The sequence below is a fragment of the Candoia aspera genome, chromosome 1 (assembly GCF_035149785.1).
Source record: "Candoia aspera isolate rCanAsp1 chromosome 1, rCanAsp1.hap2, whole genome shotgun sequence".
Taxonomy (NCBI): Eukaryota; Metazoa; Chordata; class Lepidosauria; order Squamata; family Boidae; genus Candoia; species Candoia aspera.
In genome coordinates, this window is record NC_086153.1 from 262,099,376 (window position 1) to 262,116,637 (window position 17,262).

Consider the following 17,262-nt stretch of genomic DNA (forward strand, 5'->3'; position numbering starts at 1 on the left):
TTTTTATTCTGTTTTTAGATTATTCTAAAGGATTTGGTGGAAAATACGGCGTGCAGAAAGATCGGATGGACAAGGTATGAATTAAATTGAATAAGCTGTAGGTTTAGAATTCTCCACGAACAATAGAAATCATTCCGCTGTCATAAAACATAATTTCTCTGAAGACAGTCTTTATGTTTTGTTAAGTAGGACTGTGCGGACTACAGAAATGATTGGAAAGAGGTGCTTCAGACCTCATGCAGGGCCAGCTCCTCTCTACCCTTCATTAAATCATGCAGGTTTCTTTTTTAAGGCTCCTCTGCGCAAGACTGAAAAAAAGCCATGGTTGCTTTAATGAACCAGATCATTAAAGCAGCCCATCTTTAATGTCGTCCTTAAAGCAGCATGGTTTTTTAGGTATATGTGGAAGCCTGAAAAAAGATGGGCTGCTTTAATGAGTAGCAAGGAGTTGCGGTGGTTTGCCTGAGATCTGAACATTTGCAAGTCATTTTTGAAGCGTGCACAGCCCTATTATACAGATCATTTGGGTTTTTGCTTTATAGCAGAAAGAGAGACAGTTTAGTGAAAGTTTGAAAAGAAAAGGAACAAGTGGCTATTAGGAATCATAGAATAACAGAGTTGGAAGAGGCCATGGAGTCTAGCCTCTTGTTCAGAGCACAAAAGCAGTTAAAACATTCATAATAGCATGTGGTATGAATGTGTGGTTGTGTGTGTGTATGCAGGTAGTCCTTCACTTGCGACCACAATTGGGACCAGAATTTCCATCGTAAGTCATTGCGGTTTTAAGTCGACTCACCACATGACCAGACCCAATTTTATGACCAATTTTACAACAGTTGTTAAGCAAATCACAGGTTGTTAAGTGAATCCAGCTTCCCCAATGGACATTTTTTGCTGGAAACTGGAAAAAAAAGTCACAAATCGCGATCACGTGACCACAGGATGGTACAACTGGTCATAAATGTGAGCCAGTTGCCAAGCACCCAAATTGCAATCACATGACTCTGGGGGTGGTATGGCAGTCGTAAGTGCGAGTACAGGTCGTAAAGCACTTTTCCAGAGGCCATTGTAACTTTGAACCATTGTTAAACGAATAGTCATAAGTCAAGGACTTACCTGTAATATGTGAATTGATAAACATAGAATCATAGAATCACAGGGCTGGAAGGGACCTTCTAGTCCAACCCCCTGCCCAAGCCCAGGGCAGGAATCCTCATACCATCTCAGACAAATAGTTGTCCAATTTTTTCTTGAAAACCTTCAGCAATGGAGCACCTACAACTCTGGGGGGCAAACTATTCCACTGCTTAATAGTTCTATCAGGAAATTCCTCATTTCCAGGTTGGATCTCCCTCTGATGAGCTTCCACCCATTGTTTCTTGTCCTACCCTTAGGTGCTACGGAGAATAAATCGACACCCTCTTCCCTGTGGCAGCCCTTCAAGTATTGGAAGACTGCTATCATGTCTCCCCTCAGTCTTCTCTTCATTAAGCTAAACATACCTTTATGTTCCTTTAGCCATTCTTCATAGGATTTAGCCTCCAGATCCCTTATCTTTGTTGCTCTTCTCTGCACTCTTTCGAGGGCCCCGGGATCTTTTTTATATTGTGGTGACCAGAACTGGATGCAATATTCCAACTGTGGCTTCACCAGTGCGGTATAGAGTGGTGCTATCACTTCCCGTGATCTTGATACTATCCCTCTGTTGATGCAGCCCAGGACTGCGTTGGCTTGTTTGGCAGCTGTGGCACACTGTTGACTTATACTTAAGAGGTAGTCCACCAGGACACCTAGTTCCCTCTCATAGGCACTGCTGTTGAGCCAGGTACCGCCTATCTTGTACTGGTGCATCTTTTTTTTCCTGCCTAAGTGCAGGACCTTACATTTCTCGCAATTGAACCATCTTGTTGGATAGGGTCCAATGCTCAAGTCTGTCAAGATCCTTTTGAATCTACAGTCTATCTTCTGAAGCGTTAGCAGTTCCCCCCAGCTTTGTGTCATCTGCAGATCTGATGAGCACCCATCCAGCTTATATGTATGTAAGTCCATATAAATAAAATAAGTAAATCAATATGCTTGAGTGCATACACCTAGATTTGGTAATAACTGGCCATTGAAGTTTCAAACTTTGCTCAAATCTGCAGTGGAAATTCACTGTGATTTGTATTATATTTGTTCTGTTTTATTAAGTTGAACAGCTCCTTAAGTCCAAACTGGTGACCTGTTATTTCCTGACTACATGGCACTTTTTGTTTTATGGTTGGTAGTACGATAAATTGTTTCTTGTTTTTGTTAATTTGCCTGTGTAATTTCTGAAAACGCATAGATTGGGTGTTAAAGATAGTTGATGCATGAAAAGGACATCTGAGTGAAGTTTTAGATCTCTTAAACAGCTTCCTAGTGTTGATGAGGAAGGCTTCCATTTAGATAAATGCAGAGAGATATCTTAGCATAATTAGGAGCCCTGATTGTGCAGAATACCTGTTCTTGTGAAGATTGTACCCGCCTTCAGCCAAATGTATTACAGTTTTAGTGCAGCTTTCCCAGTTAAGGGGAAGATTGGAATACACATCTCTTTCTCTCTTATATAAATTCATTTCAGAATGTCTGAGAAGAACTTGTGTATCTGAGTTGCCTATGATGTAGAAGTAAATGTGGTTTGTCTAAGGAATTCATTTTTGTTCCTTTATATCAGTGTTTCTCAACCTTAGCAACTTTAAGATGTGTAGACTTCAGCTTCTAAAATTCTCTGAGTTGAAGATCCACACATCTTAAAGTTGCCAAGGTTGAGAAATACTGCTTTATATGAACTAGGTTCCATTTCTTTTTATTGATAGAATGCATCATCTTTCGAAGATATTGAGAAATTGTCTTCAACATATCAGAAGACCAAACCAGTGGAAGCTGGTAAGATTCCCCCCTTTCATGCTTTTTTTCCTGATTGGGCAGTTCAGTTTCCTTTGACATCTTAAAAATCTCAGGGCTCTCATTATATCAGCAGTTCTTTTTAGAACTGCTAAAAAGTCTTGAAATTTCTAGCTTTTAAAGAATGGATGAGGAAAATAAAAATCAAGCAGCCATCTAATATAATTATTTTCTGCCTACAATGCCTAGGGAAGAAGGCTATTATTTAAACCGAATGTGTCAACTTATCTTTACTCATACAGCTTGGAGCTACTCTTCAGTTCCTAATTTTAAATCAGTAATTCAATTTAAGCTTTTGTCAAATAAAACATTTTGTGGCACATGTTTCTATCAGGAAGTTGAATGAGTTGCTCTCCTAGCAACTTGTGATCTTTTATAAATACGAATGATTTGTTTAGTCTGAATTTTGAGAAAAAAATTATTTTTGGAATTGTTTCTAAGGATTTGTGAAAGAAAATGGCTTATGGAATAATCATTTTCATATCATGAACGTTACAGCAAATGCCAAAACAAGCAATATCAGAGCTAACTTTGAAAATCTAGCTAAGGAGAAGGAACAAGAAGACAGAAGGAAAGCAGACATTGAAAGAGCTCAAAGGATGGCCAAGGACAAACAGGAACAAGAAGATGCTAGGAGGGCACTAGAAGTTGGTGAAATTCATATTTTTGTCTTTCTATCTCACTGTCTTTTCCACCCTTCCCAACTCTTCCCAACTTTGGTTGCACATTGACAGTGCAGATTCTGATTGAGAGTAAAATCAAGATAAGCATGTGTGAATATGTGTATGATGTTTGTCAGCTTTCTTTAAACTCTCCCTTATGTCATTGATAACTAGGTAGTAATTATTCTAAGACTCTTACATTGTGGATGGGGAAGAATTGGGGGAATTATAGTTTTCTAAGAATCTACACATCTTGACACCTGTTGCAATATAAATCATATAAAATATAAGCAATTGATGCAGGGTAAGCAAAAGGACCAACAGTATCTGGAGAGCCACAGCTGGTGTCATAGACCAATAACTAGTTTTCCAAATATGATATTCAGTGTAAATTCAGCCAGAGACAATGTTTCATGTTATATAAATTAACCCTTATTTTTTGCTTGAATCTTGTGTAAATGGCTATAATAGTCCTTTGTTAAATTCCACTTTATATGAAGGAGAATTTTACAATAACAACTTGAGGTGAGCTTTAAAGTTTGCAGTGCAAGCAGTAGATCTGTCCTCTTTCAACAGATCTCTGCCTTCTACATTGGTCTTTCCTGTTATGAACAGAGGCAGTTGATAGCAACAGATCTGTAGCCTGTGGGAAAGACATTCATATCCCTAAGTTCATAGCTCTAGTGGCAATTATATATAGGATCTTAAGCCAGGACATTTATCTTGCACTCCTGTTGGACCCTGTTGAACTCTTGACCCCAACAATATCATAAGATTAGACCATACAGGTAGATTGTAGAAAGAAAGGCAGGGGAAGCATTGGCCGCATTCTGGTAAAATATGCTAACCTTTGAGATTTGGGTTGAATGCCTGGCAAAATGCTGAGGTATATTTACTGTAAAATATGCAGAGTCTGCTGGAAAGGATGTACTAGATTTGTGGAGGGGATAGGAATATTATCTTCTCTATAGTAATCTTGATTCTTGAAAAATAAATGGATATGTCCTTGTCCCAAAGTGGCACCTTTTATTTATTTATGTACTGAGCTGCAGAAAGGTGTCATTTAAATTAAAGAAAGAGAGAAGCAACTTGGTAGTTCCGTATTTGGTTTTAATGAGGAAAGATACTGGATTATTGCTCCTCATTGGCTACCTCTTTGAGATGCATTTAAGACATGAAAGGCATCCTACAGCTAATCTGGAGGAAATTGCAGGCAGCTGTTCCCAGCATGGGTCTGTCTTGTGCCACCCACGCGGACTCTGAACTTCGAGACATTAATGTGGAAAGGAGTTGCCTGTCTGTTGTATAACACATGTGCTCTGTGAAACACAATGCACAAGTACTCTGATGGCTTAATTCATCTCGCACAATAACAGTGTAGGGTGTCAGATCAGTGCCCTGATACTACAAATGGAATCCTCAGCTCTGAGGTCAAGACAAGAGGAAGATTTACAGACTTGATTCACACCAGTAATTGCTCTTCCTTTCTTTGACCAGTCAACCATTTTTAAATGTATTTATCTGTCAAGTTTATACCCCACCTTCACATCCAAGAGGCTGGGTCCATGGGCCATTTTTCAGCACTTGAATGTGTGGTGTTCCATGGACAAGTGTTAAAATATGAGCTTGAAGTTTGATTTTTGAATGCCAGCAAAGCAACACACCATCCTTGGAACAAAAGAGGAGGAGGTACTCCCAGTGCAATTACATTTTATGGAGTCCTCACAGAAAGATGTGGTGGAGGAAGAAACACATGAGCCATCTCATCCCAAATGACTGAGTTGGGATGGAAAGCCCCAATGATGGCATCTCATGACCAACCTAAGCATATGTAAGAAGCCATGATGATGTCATTGTACAAATAACACAAATTACACTTACCCCTTCTCCCCCTCCACTTGATGTCTGTAGCTCTCAATGTGGTGGCCCTGCCTCAGATAGCTCTCCTCGCCATTGCAGTCCCATTATGAAGGGCTGAAAATCATTTCAACCAGTATCCAGGGTGATCATAATCCAAGGTAATATTTCCAGCATTTTGGCTGCCTGCAGTTTTAGCCTTCTGCACTATGAATGCATATCCTCAAATAACTGATTTAAGTCAGACCATCTGCAGCCAGCTGGTTTTTCAAAATCTCTACTTAAAAAAGAAAAAAGTTTAGTGTTTTTGTGCATATTGATGCATGTTTCAAACTGTTTGTGTAACAGTTCTTGCAAATCATACTTTCTTTCCTTTTTTCTGAAAAGGAGAAAGCCAAATCCAAGAAACAGAGTCCTCCTGCATCTCCAGCTCCACAACCAGTGGAAGAAAATGTGCCATCAAATGTAATCTACGAGGTTGGTTTGGTAGTTTCAGTGTCAGAAGCCTTTTTCCAGTGCATTTTGTCTAGTATGTTGACTGCAGCCCCTTCTTCCAGTGAAATAATAAACTGAACTGGTAAATCCGTTTTAACTGGTTGTCCTGAAATCTTTGCAAGTTGGAAAAGCTACAGCAGTTGTTAGATAATTTAGCTATGTAACAAATCTCTCTCTCTCTCTCTCTCCTGGTTATACATAACAATATGGTAGAGAAGCCCGTAATGTAGTGGGATAACTTTGCATGTGGGATAACTAGTAACTGGCAATGGGAAAGATCTTTCCTGAGCCCTCAGATGTACTGCCAATCAGGTTAGGTGCTCCTGCACAAAATGTGCAAACTCTCTTTATTAGGTTATTTATTTATTTATTGCACTATTGTATGGACTGCCCACTTCTTTGGGCTCAAGGTGGTTTACAAAACCAAGAAGTACATTCCATGAAACAGGAGTAATTGCTAACTAAATGTCTGCTAGGCAGCCCAATAACCATTTGCCTTAAAGCACTATGCAGCCCAACCAGGTCTTGAGTACCTTCGTAAAGATCGAAGACAGCCCCAGAGAAGTCATAGCATTGACCCCCCCACAGCCCATTCACATGTGGTGGGGGCCCTCAGTGAGCACCTTTTGCTCTATCTGAGAGACACAGTCGCAGACCCCACAGCCTCCCTAGCAGCTTTCTGGGTGGGCCTCCAAGATGGCCTCCAAGATGGCCAAACTGTAATTTTTAAGGTGACAGAAGGGGAGAATTATGGAAAGCAGTCACAATGTTAAGTTATATTTGAAGTTAATGAATGTTACATTCCAGATGAAATCAAATGTAGTTTTTTGTCCCACCCTACCCACCACTTTTTGGAGTAGTGTCTGGTGCCCTACTATTAATGCTTTTTTGCTTGATAGGTCACAGTGGATAATGTTAGAATCAAATTTATTGAAGAATGGTGAATTGCAAGGTGAAATATCATGGAAGCATAATAGCAGCTCACTTCAGCAGCAGCAGGGAACTTCTTGATAAGTTCTTCTTGATGTCTCGTGTAATGCTTGCTTTTATGTGTGTAGGATGCTGTTTCCTTCGAATCTGGATATAAGAGTTCCAGTGCAAATCTTTCAAATGTACATGAGCCAGAAAATGACAGCAAAGCTGAAGAACCTGACTATCAAGAAGCAGTTAGTCAGAGGGAGCCGACCTCTGAGTCAGGGGCCGTGTATGAAGAGGCTGCAGCGGGAAATCAGTATCAAGCAGGTTAAACAGCTTCTCTTTCCACTTGTGAATCTTTGGGTGACTGTGTTGCTCGTGGATGTGATCACATGTGTCTGGCCAGTACAAGGAAAACTCAGCATGCTGTATTACACTGCTTGGAGGACAGGCAAGATAGAAATGTAAGAAGCAAAATATGCTGAAAATGAGAAAAACTTGCTTACTGGCAAACTTTCACTTGGTTGCGGGGCTCCATATAGGCAAATCAATGCTTCTGGGGCAGTTAACAACACAAACAAGTATTTGAAAGTAAGCCTTTCAAGGCACATGGAACTTACCAAAGAGTAAATTGTTTAGGATGCAGCGTAACTTTAGCAGTTCCCAAATGGATGCCGTAAAAATGGCCAATATTACGTTGATGACTCCTCAGCATTCATCTTAATTGTACAGCTAAGGAGACCTTTATAAGTGCCAGGCAATATACAAGTAGATGATTTGGAAGTCATACAGTGATATCTCTCTCTTTTTAGATGAAACTACTTATGAGTATGAAAATGACCTTGGAATAACAGCTATAGCCCTTTATGATTATCAGGCTGGTAAGTAATACAATAGCTAGTTTTATAGTTCTAATTCAGAACATATTTAGGGCTCTGATTTCTGCAGAATTAGCTGTATTTTTTTGGTGGGCTAGAGGTCCCCAGTCCCTCAAATAACCCTTTCTTCTGCATGTTTTCTGGAATAATAATAGTGGTAGCAGCAGCAGTAGTAATGGCACCAGTTGATTTTGGGGTATGCTGAATATATCCTCCTAGGCTACTTGCTAATTGAAGCCTAAAGGAAGTTCGGTTTCATTGCTGGGTTTCTGTCTGTCCATCAGTCTTTCATTATGAGATGCTTCTCTTCTATAGAAGGAGTAGTGTGTGGTGCCCTATTAATGCTTTTTTGCTTAACAGGTCACAATAGGTCCTATAGAAGTAGGTGCAAAATGGGCTCTTGGAGAAGCTGCTATCTGGGTATAGCCTCTAGAGACTCCCTCAGGGCTAAGGTGTTAAACCAGGAGCTGTGCATGTGAACGTGCAAATTTACAGAAAAGGCTGCTTTGAGTAAGAAGGACCGCTGCTTGCAAGTTTCCAGCAACGGTTACTCTAACTTTTCTAGGTTGTGTCTTCTCTGCTGATCCTGTCAGATCACAGCCTCTCAGCAGAAGGGCTGGCAGGATCCTTCTCCTCCTGTGAATGCCAAAAGTACTTTTTAAACCATAACCTAGCTGTGACTTTTGGGTGCTGGAAAAAGTGAGAACTTCAGATGTTTCCAGTCTGTTTCTCAACACAATTCACATTGCTGGCTATGAGACACAAATGTGTATCTCGCTTGAGACCATCTGAAAGCATGGCTTCCCTTTTGAGCCAGGCTGGACTATGGAGTTCCTTGGCACAGGCTGTCCTGTAACCATGGAGGCAGTATCCAGACAAAGGGGGGCTTTCCCAGAGGCTGCTCCCAAACTCTGGAATTCCCTGCTGAGAAAGGCAAGGCTTGTTCTATGGACTTGTCATTCCTGTCCACAAGCAGAAGACATACTTTTTAGTTTTCTGTCTGGTGGGGATGATTTAGATAGATAGATAGATAGATAGATAGATAGATTGATTTGATTTGATTTGATTTGATTTGATTTGATTTGATTTGATTTGATTTGATTTGATTTGATTTCTATAACCACCCATCTCAAACCAGTGACTCTGGGCATGAACAGTCCTAAAACAAGTAAAACAATAAATGCAATACTTAAAAAAAATTAAATACAAATAGCAGCCAAGAGATCATTATAATCCATTGGTGTCAGCACAACCAGGAAACTTTTATTCAGTTTTACTCAATTTTTATTCAAGTGTTTCTGAGTTTTAATTGTTGTACTTCAAAATTATTTTGTTCATGCCTTTGTTATCTGATGGTTAGTTCCCTGGGGATTGGGGGTGGAAAAGTAAAATGCAGGTATATAAAAACAAAATCAGCTGACCTAACCCTAAGTTTCAAAGTCCGTCTGCTAATCTGGGAATCATTTCTGTTTTTTTCCACAGCTGGGGATGATGAGATTTCCTTTGATCCAGACAACATCATTACCAACATTGAAATGATAGACGATGGCTGGTGGAGAGGGGTCTGCAAAGGCAGATATGGGCTCTTCCCAGCTAATTATGTTGAGCTGAGACAATAGAAACTGATGTCTAACATTTATGCCTTAATACCGTGATCATTCATCTGATATATTACACTACAAATCATGTGGGGCTTTTTTGGTGCAGGAGAGGAGATTGGAAGAATCTATTCATACTCCTTTTATATTTAAAATACTTTGCTGATGCTTTTATAAATGTTTAAGGGTCCAGAAATTGCTAATATATTGTAACTCTTTATGTTCCCCTGCAGCCTGTTACCATACTTTTTAATGCATTTTGAAAAGGAGTTTTTCTTGATTCCTTTGCCAAATTGGTGGTGGTGATTTTTTTCCCCCTAGGAGTTTTTAGCTCTTTCTGACAGTAGTACATGTTTCATTTGTACTGTACAAATTATATCCAGCTATTTTTTTCTTGTACTGAACATGGTCAGTTTTCCAGCTCCCAACTGTTCGTATCTAGGTCACTGGGAACATGGCAGGTACGGGTGGGGGAAATTCTAGCTGGTGGCAAATATTCATGAAAAAGTTACTCTCTATTAATCTGAGAAAGGATCCACTGCAGAAACCGTTTTTTTAAAATGCATATTCTTGGGAAGTGCTCAATCCAGCCGAAAACTCTGTTGGCAACTGTAGTGGAATTTTTCCAGAATTCCTGATAAGGGCCTGATGTAAGCCTCACCTGGCTTTGCAATGTAAGTTTCATTTATGCTGCTTTTTCTCTCATGCACCTAGAACACTGTGAAATTTTTGGTCTTGGAGATTAGAAGTTTCCATTACATGCCCTCTCTCACTGTCACCTTGGTGATTAAACAGGCAGCATTAATTCCTATTTGTATGGTTTGCAAGGAGGACAATGGGATGAGATGGCTTCCTCTATAGTAAATCTGTTTTGCGGCTATATTTCAGTAAAGGAATACTGTTCTTAGCGGTATGTTAAAACCTTGGAGGAAATTGCTACTTTTAAACAAAGTGTAGAAAACTCATTTTACATACTCAGCTGTAACTGCCAGTAACACTTGAGTAAACTGTAAAGGTCTCTCTGTCTTTTGCCAAATGTTATGCTGAATTTCTTGCCGTGACTTCAGTAGAATAAATTGAAAATTAATTATTGATTTTAACCACATAAGCATCCCTACCAAAGACAGTGCATATGTGTCTTCAGTGTTTCTTGTTCATTTCTGTTTTGAAAGAGATATTCAGGGATAAATTGGTCAAGGAAAAGTGAGTGAAAAAAAGACTAGTAATTAAGTTCAATCAAATATAAAAAAGTATTTCTTTCAAATGGTAGCATGCAGTGTATCTAAGGAAACATGGGATGTGGGGAGAAGAGATCTTGGATGGGATTGGCTATTTGGACAATCTCTAAGAAGAATGTAATGTTTGTCTTCCATTATCTTCCCCACTGGTTCCTTTCTATCTCATAATTACATTAATAATAGTATGTTAAGGTGGCATGGATTTTTTATGCAGTTTATCTTATCCAGTTTGCATAGGACAGCAAATAGGATGTATGATTCCTGTTTTCTTTTTCTTTTGTAAATTAAATATTCAAGTAAACTTTTGGAACCACTTGCCCAGGATATTTGTGTCTAAACTATTCTAAGTTCTGGCAAAATTCCAATCACAAATCGTTAACATACTGCATTCTGCTGGGTTGAATGCCTTCTACATCCTTATGTTCAGTTACTGAAGCTGAGTCCCAGTGGGAAAAACAATACAAGGATATTCTTACCCTGGTTTTTAAATTCCCTGACTGCAACTGAAAGGATCTTGCCCCAACTATTCCAAGTAGTAGTAGCTTCATTGTATAGTCCTGTGCAGTGAGGACAAATGCTTTGCAAATGTAGAGGCCAGTTCCTCTTTGGGAATTTGTGGAACAGCCCCAAGGAGAGAAGAGGTGGAAATGTTTGTTGGAGAACTGGCCTCTTTTCAAAATTCAGATTGTTTCAATGTGCTCTGAAAATAGGAGTTTCTCAGATAGCAGGAGGAGGAACCTTGTTCATTGTATTGCTGTCTGTACACTAAAAAGCAAACCAATTGCATATGAAGTGAAGCATGCTCACATAATGGGGCTTCCTTTCCCCCTGTACACCCATAAGCACATTCTGGAGTGTCCCTCAACTGTCTGGAGCAGAGGAGAGGGTTTATGTGAGACCATAGGAGGATAGAATAGGAGGTGGCCCTTTTCCATTTCAGTCAGCAGAAGTTGTTGACTGGATGGGACTATACCTGAGGAATCTCTTTGTATTCCCACTGCAAAAAAAGATTGCAGAGCCAGCTTCTTTTTTCACGGGCCCAGCTTCTCTTTGTGGGAGGTGCAGTCCAAAAGCATGCAATGTAGAACTTAACTGTGCTTGTGTTGCTTGTATCCGTTGTATTGAAGGAACTTATTCCATAATTTGAAAGTATAATGGTCTGTTACCTAGACTTGGCAGCTCATGCGTGGAATTAATCTGCTATGTCATGCCTATCACAGTTCCAGTTGGAATCAAGCTATTTGGAACCCCGAATTATATACTATAACATGCTAGTAATCTTTAAATCCTAGGTGCTGCTTCTGGGCTACTCAGTGGGAATGGCTGGGACAATTTGCAGGAGAGAAATGGCAAAAAATGAAGATCCTTGCTAGCTTTCTCACCAATACATGCCTGGTAGGGAATTATAGGAATGGTGGCCTCACTTTCTTGGAGTATGTTCTTATTTCTAAGAACATTTACACTTACACTTACATATTTACACTTACCAGTTTATTTTATCTTTGTATTGTCTTTCCAGAGGGAATGAAACTCTGAATCTTATGGACAATCTCCCAGATATGCTCCAAAGACATAATTTGGTAACTAAGAACTCCAAAATACTTAGCTCATCTATCTCTTGTTTGTTAAGATTGTGAACTAAGATGAAGAAAATATTGCACTAGCAGTTCTCAGAGATGATTGCAGCAACTCCCTCTGCTATTTATGTTCTGCTACAATCACTTATTCATCCCACCACCCAAAAGAATAGAGTAAGAATGGAAACATTTCAGTATTCTGGGAAGATAAACTTGGAACAAGGAAGTATTTTCCTTGCAGTTTTCCACACCAGGGTACATTGGAATAGCCTAATAATTTTGGCATTTTTTTTAAAAAAAAGGTGCAGTCAATTGAAAAAAGATTTCTCTGCTGCCTTGAACAAAACCCTGCTTTACACTACTACTTCACTGAAATAGCCAACCTTAAGAGGAAGGCCATTTTCTTAGATTCAATTAATTATGAAAAATTGAGACCTGAGGAGGCGCTGAAAAGGGTGATCCACTTTCCAATGTGTCTTATTGTTAATGGGCTTTTTACTAGTGAAAATAAATGTAATTTACTTCAGAACTGGGTCCAAATGAATCCTTGGGAATTAATTGTACAACTTGATTATTTTGAGATTGTCCAATTCCTTGTCCCTCCTCTCTCAGAGGGTCCTTTTTTTTCTGCTAATGCTGGCTGCTAATGTTCAGGTGCCTGCAGTGATTCCCTTAGGGCTGATCATATGGGCAATAGTTTGCAGCAAACTCTTTCCACGGGTAGGAGTAATTACTCCCCACCGCAAGGGTTCATTCTCAAAGTTATTTTGTTTCTATTGTCCAGAAGTGGGAAATTAATAAATGCAGTAAATAAACAAGTTAAATTGAACTAACAAGCTGTGTATATTGCTCAAGTTGAGAAGTATGTGAAGTATGTTGACCAGAAACTTCTCAGTGATTGTTAAGGTAACATATAAGAGAAATGGATGGTAGTGTAATAATAGGTTTCAATTATGTGAACCGGTATATTTTAGGATGCTATATAAATCTAATGCTGGATTCTTACAAACACTTGCTGTCATATTGTGAAAATGGGGACCACTGAAGGCAAGTATCAGTTTCCCCATCCTGTTCTAGAATACCGCCAGACATGTAGAAGTTAACCCAGGTCTTGAGATTGTAGGACACTGCCTTATAACATTCATGGGAGTTGTCCATTTAGCCTAGCATTTTCTGAATAAAGAGCTTTCTAAGAAACAATATTTATGGTCTTCCAGATGTTACTGAATGAAAGCTAGCACCTTATCATTGTGCTGGCTAGGTTACTGACATTTATAGTTGAGAAAAATCTGGAGCCACACATTCTCCAGTTCTTCCCGAGGATTTTGTGCAAGGGACTGGTATCAAGACACACACACAGACCTCTATGGTAAGTATCAGTAATCAGTACTGCTAAATAATATTCACAATGTGTTTTGCCTTGAAGAATCGCAGTCTGATCTTATAAAATAACAGAAAAAATCACTGTGTGGAAGGGGAGGAGTAAGCAATTACCTTAATCAAGACACTTTCACCAAAAGGAGACTGGGGGAGGCCCAAAGTGGCAGCAGATTCTCACATCTATTAAAACATCAACAACAGAGTATGCTGCAGCTGTATCAAATACCAGGTAGGCAGTACCCTTGAGGTTGTGACGGGCAGAGGAAGATACAGCAGGCCACTTGGGGGGTGGTCAGTGGGGCTGATGGTTGTGATTAATCCCACCTGCCAGACTTCAGTATTCACCCTTGGTGCCAGCCACCGGGTCCTAAGTGGCCCTGGATTCCAGCTGCTGCTGCTGAATGCCAGATCAGAGTGAATGAGGCAGCTGACCAGGCATGTATAACAGACCTGAATGGGCCCACAGGGGGAAGTTGCCTTCTCAGAGATATACCCACCTGGGTTTTGAGTTCAGCACCAGCTGTGAGCCCGGGTGGGGCTAGGGGTACTGGTGACAGTCTTCCAAAGGGCCTTGATGGCTTTCAGAGAGACTGCTTGTGAGATTCTTTGGCTTAAATTGGGTTCTTGGGAAACTCTAGGTGAGTTTGTTGTTGCTGTACCAGCATCTTTACTATGCAGTAACTTCACTTTCATGCCTGAGCTGCTTCATTTCATCATTAGCTTGGCAATGGAGTACTCAGGGATTATAATACTTGATGTCATGAGTAAGGATGGCGAGCAGGGGGCTCCCACCCAGACTGTCAAGCGCATGCGTAGCACTGAGGAACTGTTCAGCCATTCAAAGAGAGACAGATCGGGACCGCCTTAACCTTTGGGGTTTATATGGCTGGGTTTTTCCCACGCTTCCTCAGTTTGTTAGGATTCTTGTTAAGTACTAGTAATAAATATTAGAGACCAAGTCATTGTCTCAGTGTGTTTCCTGGTAGTCAGGACACTTGGGGATTTTAACTTAGTCCTGGGGTAATATTGAATTCTTGAGCAGCTCAGGGTTTCACAGATGCCATGGCAACCATGGACCTGATCCACAGGCCTGAAACATGGCAGGGATTACATGTTACATCTGGTTTTTGTCTTGGAGTAGTTACGCGAAAGCAGGGTCCCCCAAGGAGTCAGAAAATGACTCAGGACCTTCCTTTTCTAGTTACAATATAATATGGTAATGGGGGACATCACCATCAGTCACTGCCATGCTCAGGTCACTGTGATCACTTTCTAGTTTATCAGTGCTGCATTCTACCCCACCCTAATGCAGAGAGGTAGGATCTATTAGGGCAATGTTTCCACACACAAACACACACCCATCCCACCCCACAGGCAGCTAATGGATCCTGATAGGTTCTAGTGGGAACTTGGGGTTTTCCCAGAGAATTGGGTGGGCAGTTCAACTGAAGCCTTAGTGGCTGCTTAGAATGGGCGTGTGACAAGGGCTTTGGATTGGATTGTTCCTATGTGACTTCTCACTATGCATTAATCTCAGGGTGCACCTTAGTTTTCTGAGGATCTTGGAGAGGTGAAACACCAGAAGGGACTCCTAGAAGACTGTTGGAGAAGACAAGAGTGAATATGACTGAGTAGGAGTAGGAGCCCCTAATGGAGATTGCATCATGACAATAAGAGTGGCAAAATGTATCTTTTTCACTCTGATCGTATCCACTGATAGCTACCCAGTAGCCCTCTTCAAGGTGATCTGTCCCTTGCTGTGCAAAGGTTTCCTGGCCATAGTATGCCATGCCCCTTGAGCAGGAGCTGTGAGTCCAGGAACATTCCCACGTTTCATACCAGTTCTGAATAGAAAAGGCGCCACCCCATTCAAGACGTAAGTATGGAAAACATTTATTTATTTAATTTTTACCCCTTTATTATTTTTTTATAAATAACTGAAGGAGGCGAACATACTTAATAATCCTTCCTCCTCCTATTTTCCCCACGACAACAACCCTGTGAGGTGAGTTGGGCTGAGAGAGAGTGACTGGCCCAAGGTCACCCAGCCGGCTTTCATGCCTAAGGTGGGACTAGAACTCTCAGTCGCCTGGTTTCTAGCCTGGTGCCTTGACCAATAGACCAAACTGGCTCTCCACAGACACATGGTCTTGCTGGGCCAAAAAGCTTCTAAACTGTACGTAGCTGTACTGCTTCTGCTGCCCGCACCGTTATGGATTCATTAAAAATGCTCACTTAATTCTGTCCACAAAAAGTGATGATTCTTCTCCTTCTGCTAAACCAAGGATGTGGTTTTAGATGGAAGGAGAGCTTACGGGCTTAGGGTTTCCCCTTTGTAAATTTTCTACCCTTTTGCCATGTGAACTCTAGCAAGGTATGATATTAGCTATGTAATAACTGACAAGAATCTTCTTTACAGATAGAGAAGAATGGAAGAGTGAAATCTGAATAAGACGGTCTGCTATGATTAGCTAAGCAGCAGAAATCACACCAAATAATCGTGAAGTAGGAGAGATGTGCCAGGACAAAATGGCAAAGGTTGAGTGATGCAAAAAGCTGTGATTGTCCCAGCTGCTGCTTATGTGACCGAAGAGACTGTGTAATCATGAACCCCTCTGCTAGCAATTATGTGCAGCATTTTAACCTGAGATCTGCATATTAAACATGTAGTTACCCATAGCACTTGGGTGGCTTGCATAGCTCTTGGCTTTGGTACATGGCAGGATGAAAACTGTTCTCTTTCTTGTTTGCTAGAGAGCTCAGTTTTAACAGTGTATGTTCTAAACCTGCCCTCCCACCTCTTTTTCATTTGAGATGAATACTGCTAGTATTCTAGTAGTCTTCCTATCCTAGTGCTCCATACTGAAAGTTTTTTGGATGATTTATATTAGAGCTCAGGGGTTTCTGATCACCTGTCATTCTCTGGACAATGTAGATCTCCTGGCACTCCTGACCACCAGTTGCTTAATAATGGCGAAGAACAAAATAGGAATCATATACTTACCCACTTCTCAAGATGCAAGTTTCTTCCCTTAAACTAGATGTTTCCCAGTTGCAAAAGTTAGACTTTATAGCATGATTGATCTTAAGACTGTGAATTAAAACAAATGCTGCTGTAATGTCTTGCCTCAAATTAATCACTTTTCTCTCAGCATGTATATTCATATTCTGAATATAGACTATTAGTTAATCTGAACTGATTGCTCCTTTGAATAGAATGCTGTCCACGCACGTGTGTGTTTTCTTCCAATGTCTGGTTCCTTTGTGGCCTCCAGTCTTCCATCCTGCACAAACCTCGCTGGTAGATTTCAGTGTTCTAGCAAAGAACCAGTCCTGCAAAGCTGAACTTGTCTGTGCAGGCTAGTTTTAGAACTGAAATAGCTGGCACCAATTTGTGGGGCTGGATAGAGAGAACAAATTTCGGCTCAACCCTGACAAGACTGAGTTGCTGTGGGTTTTAAGACCCTCTGCCCCCCAGTTCAGAGACTTTCCATCTTTAATGATGCCAGGGGGTGCCCTTCCCCAGACAGAGCTGGTGCACAATTCCAGGGTCGTCCTGGACTGAGCAGGTAGCATACGTGGCTAGGGGGGGCCTTTGCTCAGGTTCATCTTGTGCATCATCTTGTGCACCATTCCTTGCTTATGGTGACTTAGGCCTTACCCAACCACATACTTGGATTACTGTAACACACTCTACATGGGGTTGCTCTTGAAGAGTATCCAGAAGCAGCAGCTGG

At 40.7% G+C, this 17,262-nt stretch overlaps 1 protein-coding gene across 2 annotated transcripts in view; it reads left to right on the plus strand.

Annotated features, from left to right (window-relative positions):
• CTTN (cortactin) overlaps window positions 1-10,452 on the plus strand; it is a 31,212-nt gene extending 20,760 nt beyond the window's left edge. For both annotated transcript variants that reach the window (XM_063289592.1, XM_063289591.1), the window contains 7 exons: window positions 19-74; window positions 2,838-2,907; window positions 3,424-3,572; window positions 5,832-5,921; window positions 6,998-7,181; window positions 7,667-7,735; window positions 9,215-10,452. In XM_063289592.1, the coding sequence (XP_063145662.1) occupies window positions 19-74; window positions 2,838-2,907; window positions 3,424-3,572; window positions 5,832-5,921; window positions 6,998-7,181; window positions 7,667-7,735; window positions 9,215-9,351 (755 nt within the window). In that variant the 3' untranslated portion in view covers window positions 9,352-10,452. The remainder of the gene's footprint in view (window positions 1-18; window positions 75-2,837; window positions 2,908-3,423; window positions 3,573-5,831; window positions 5,922-6,997; window positions 7,182-7,666; window positions 7,736-9,214) is intronic.
• Window positions 10,453-17,262: the final 6,810 nt, after the last annotated feature.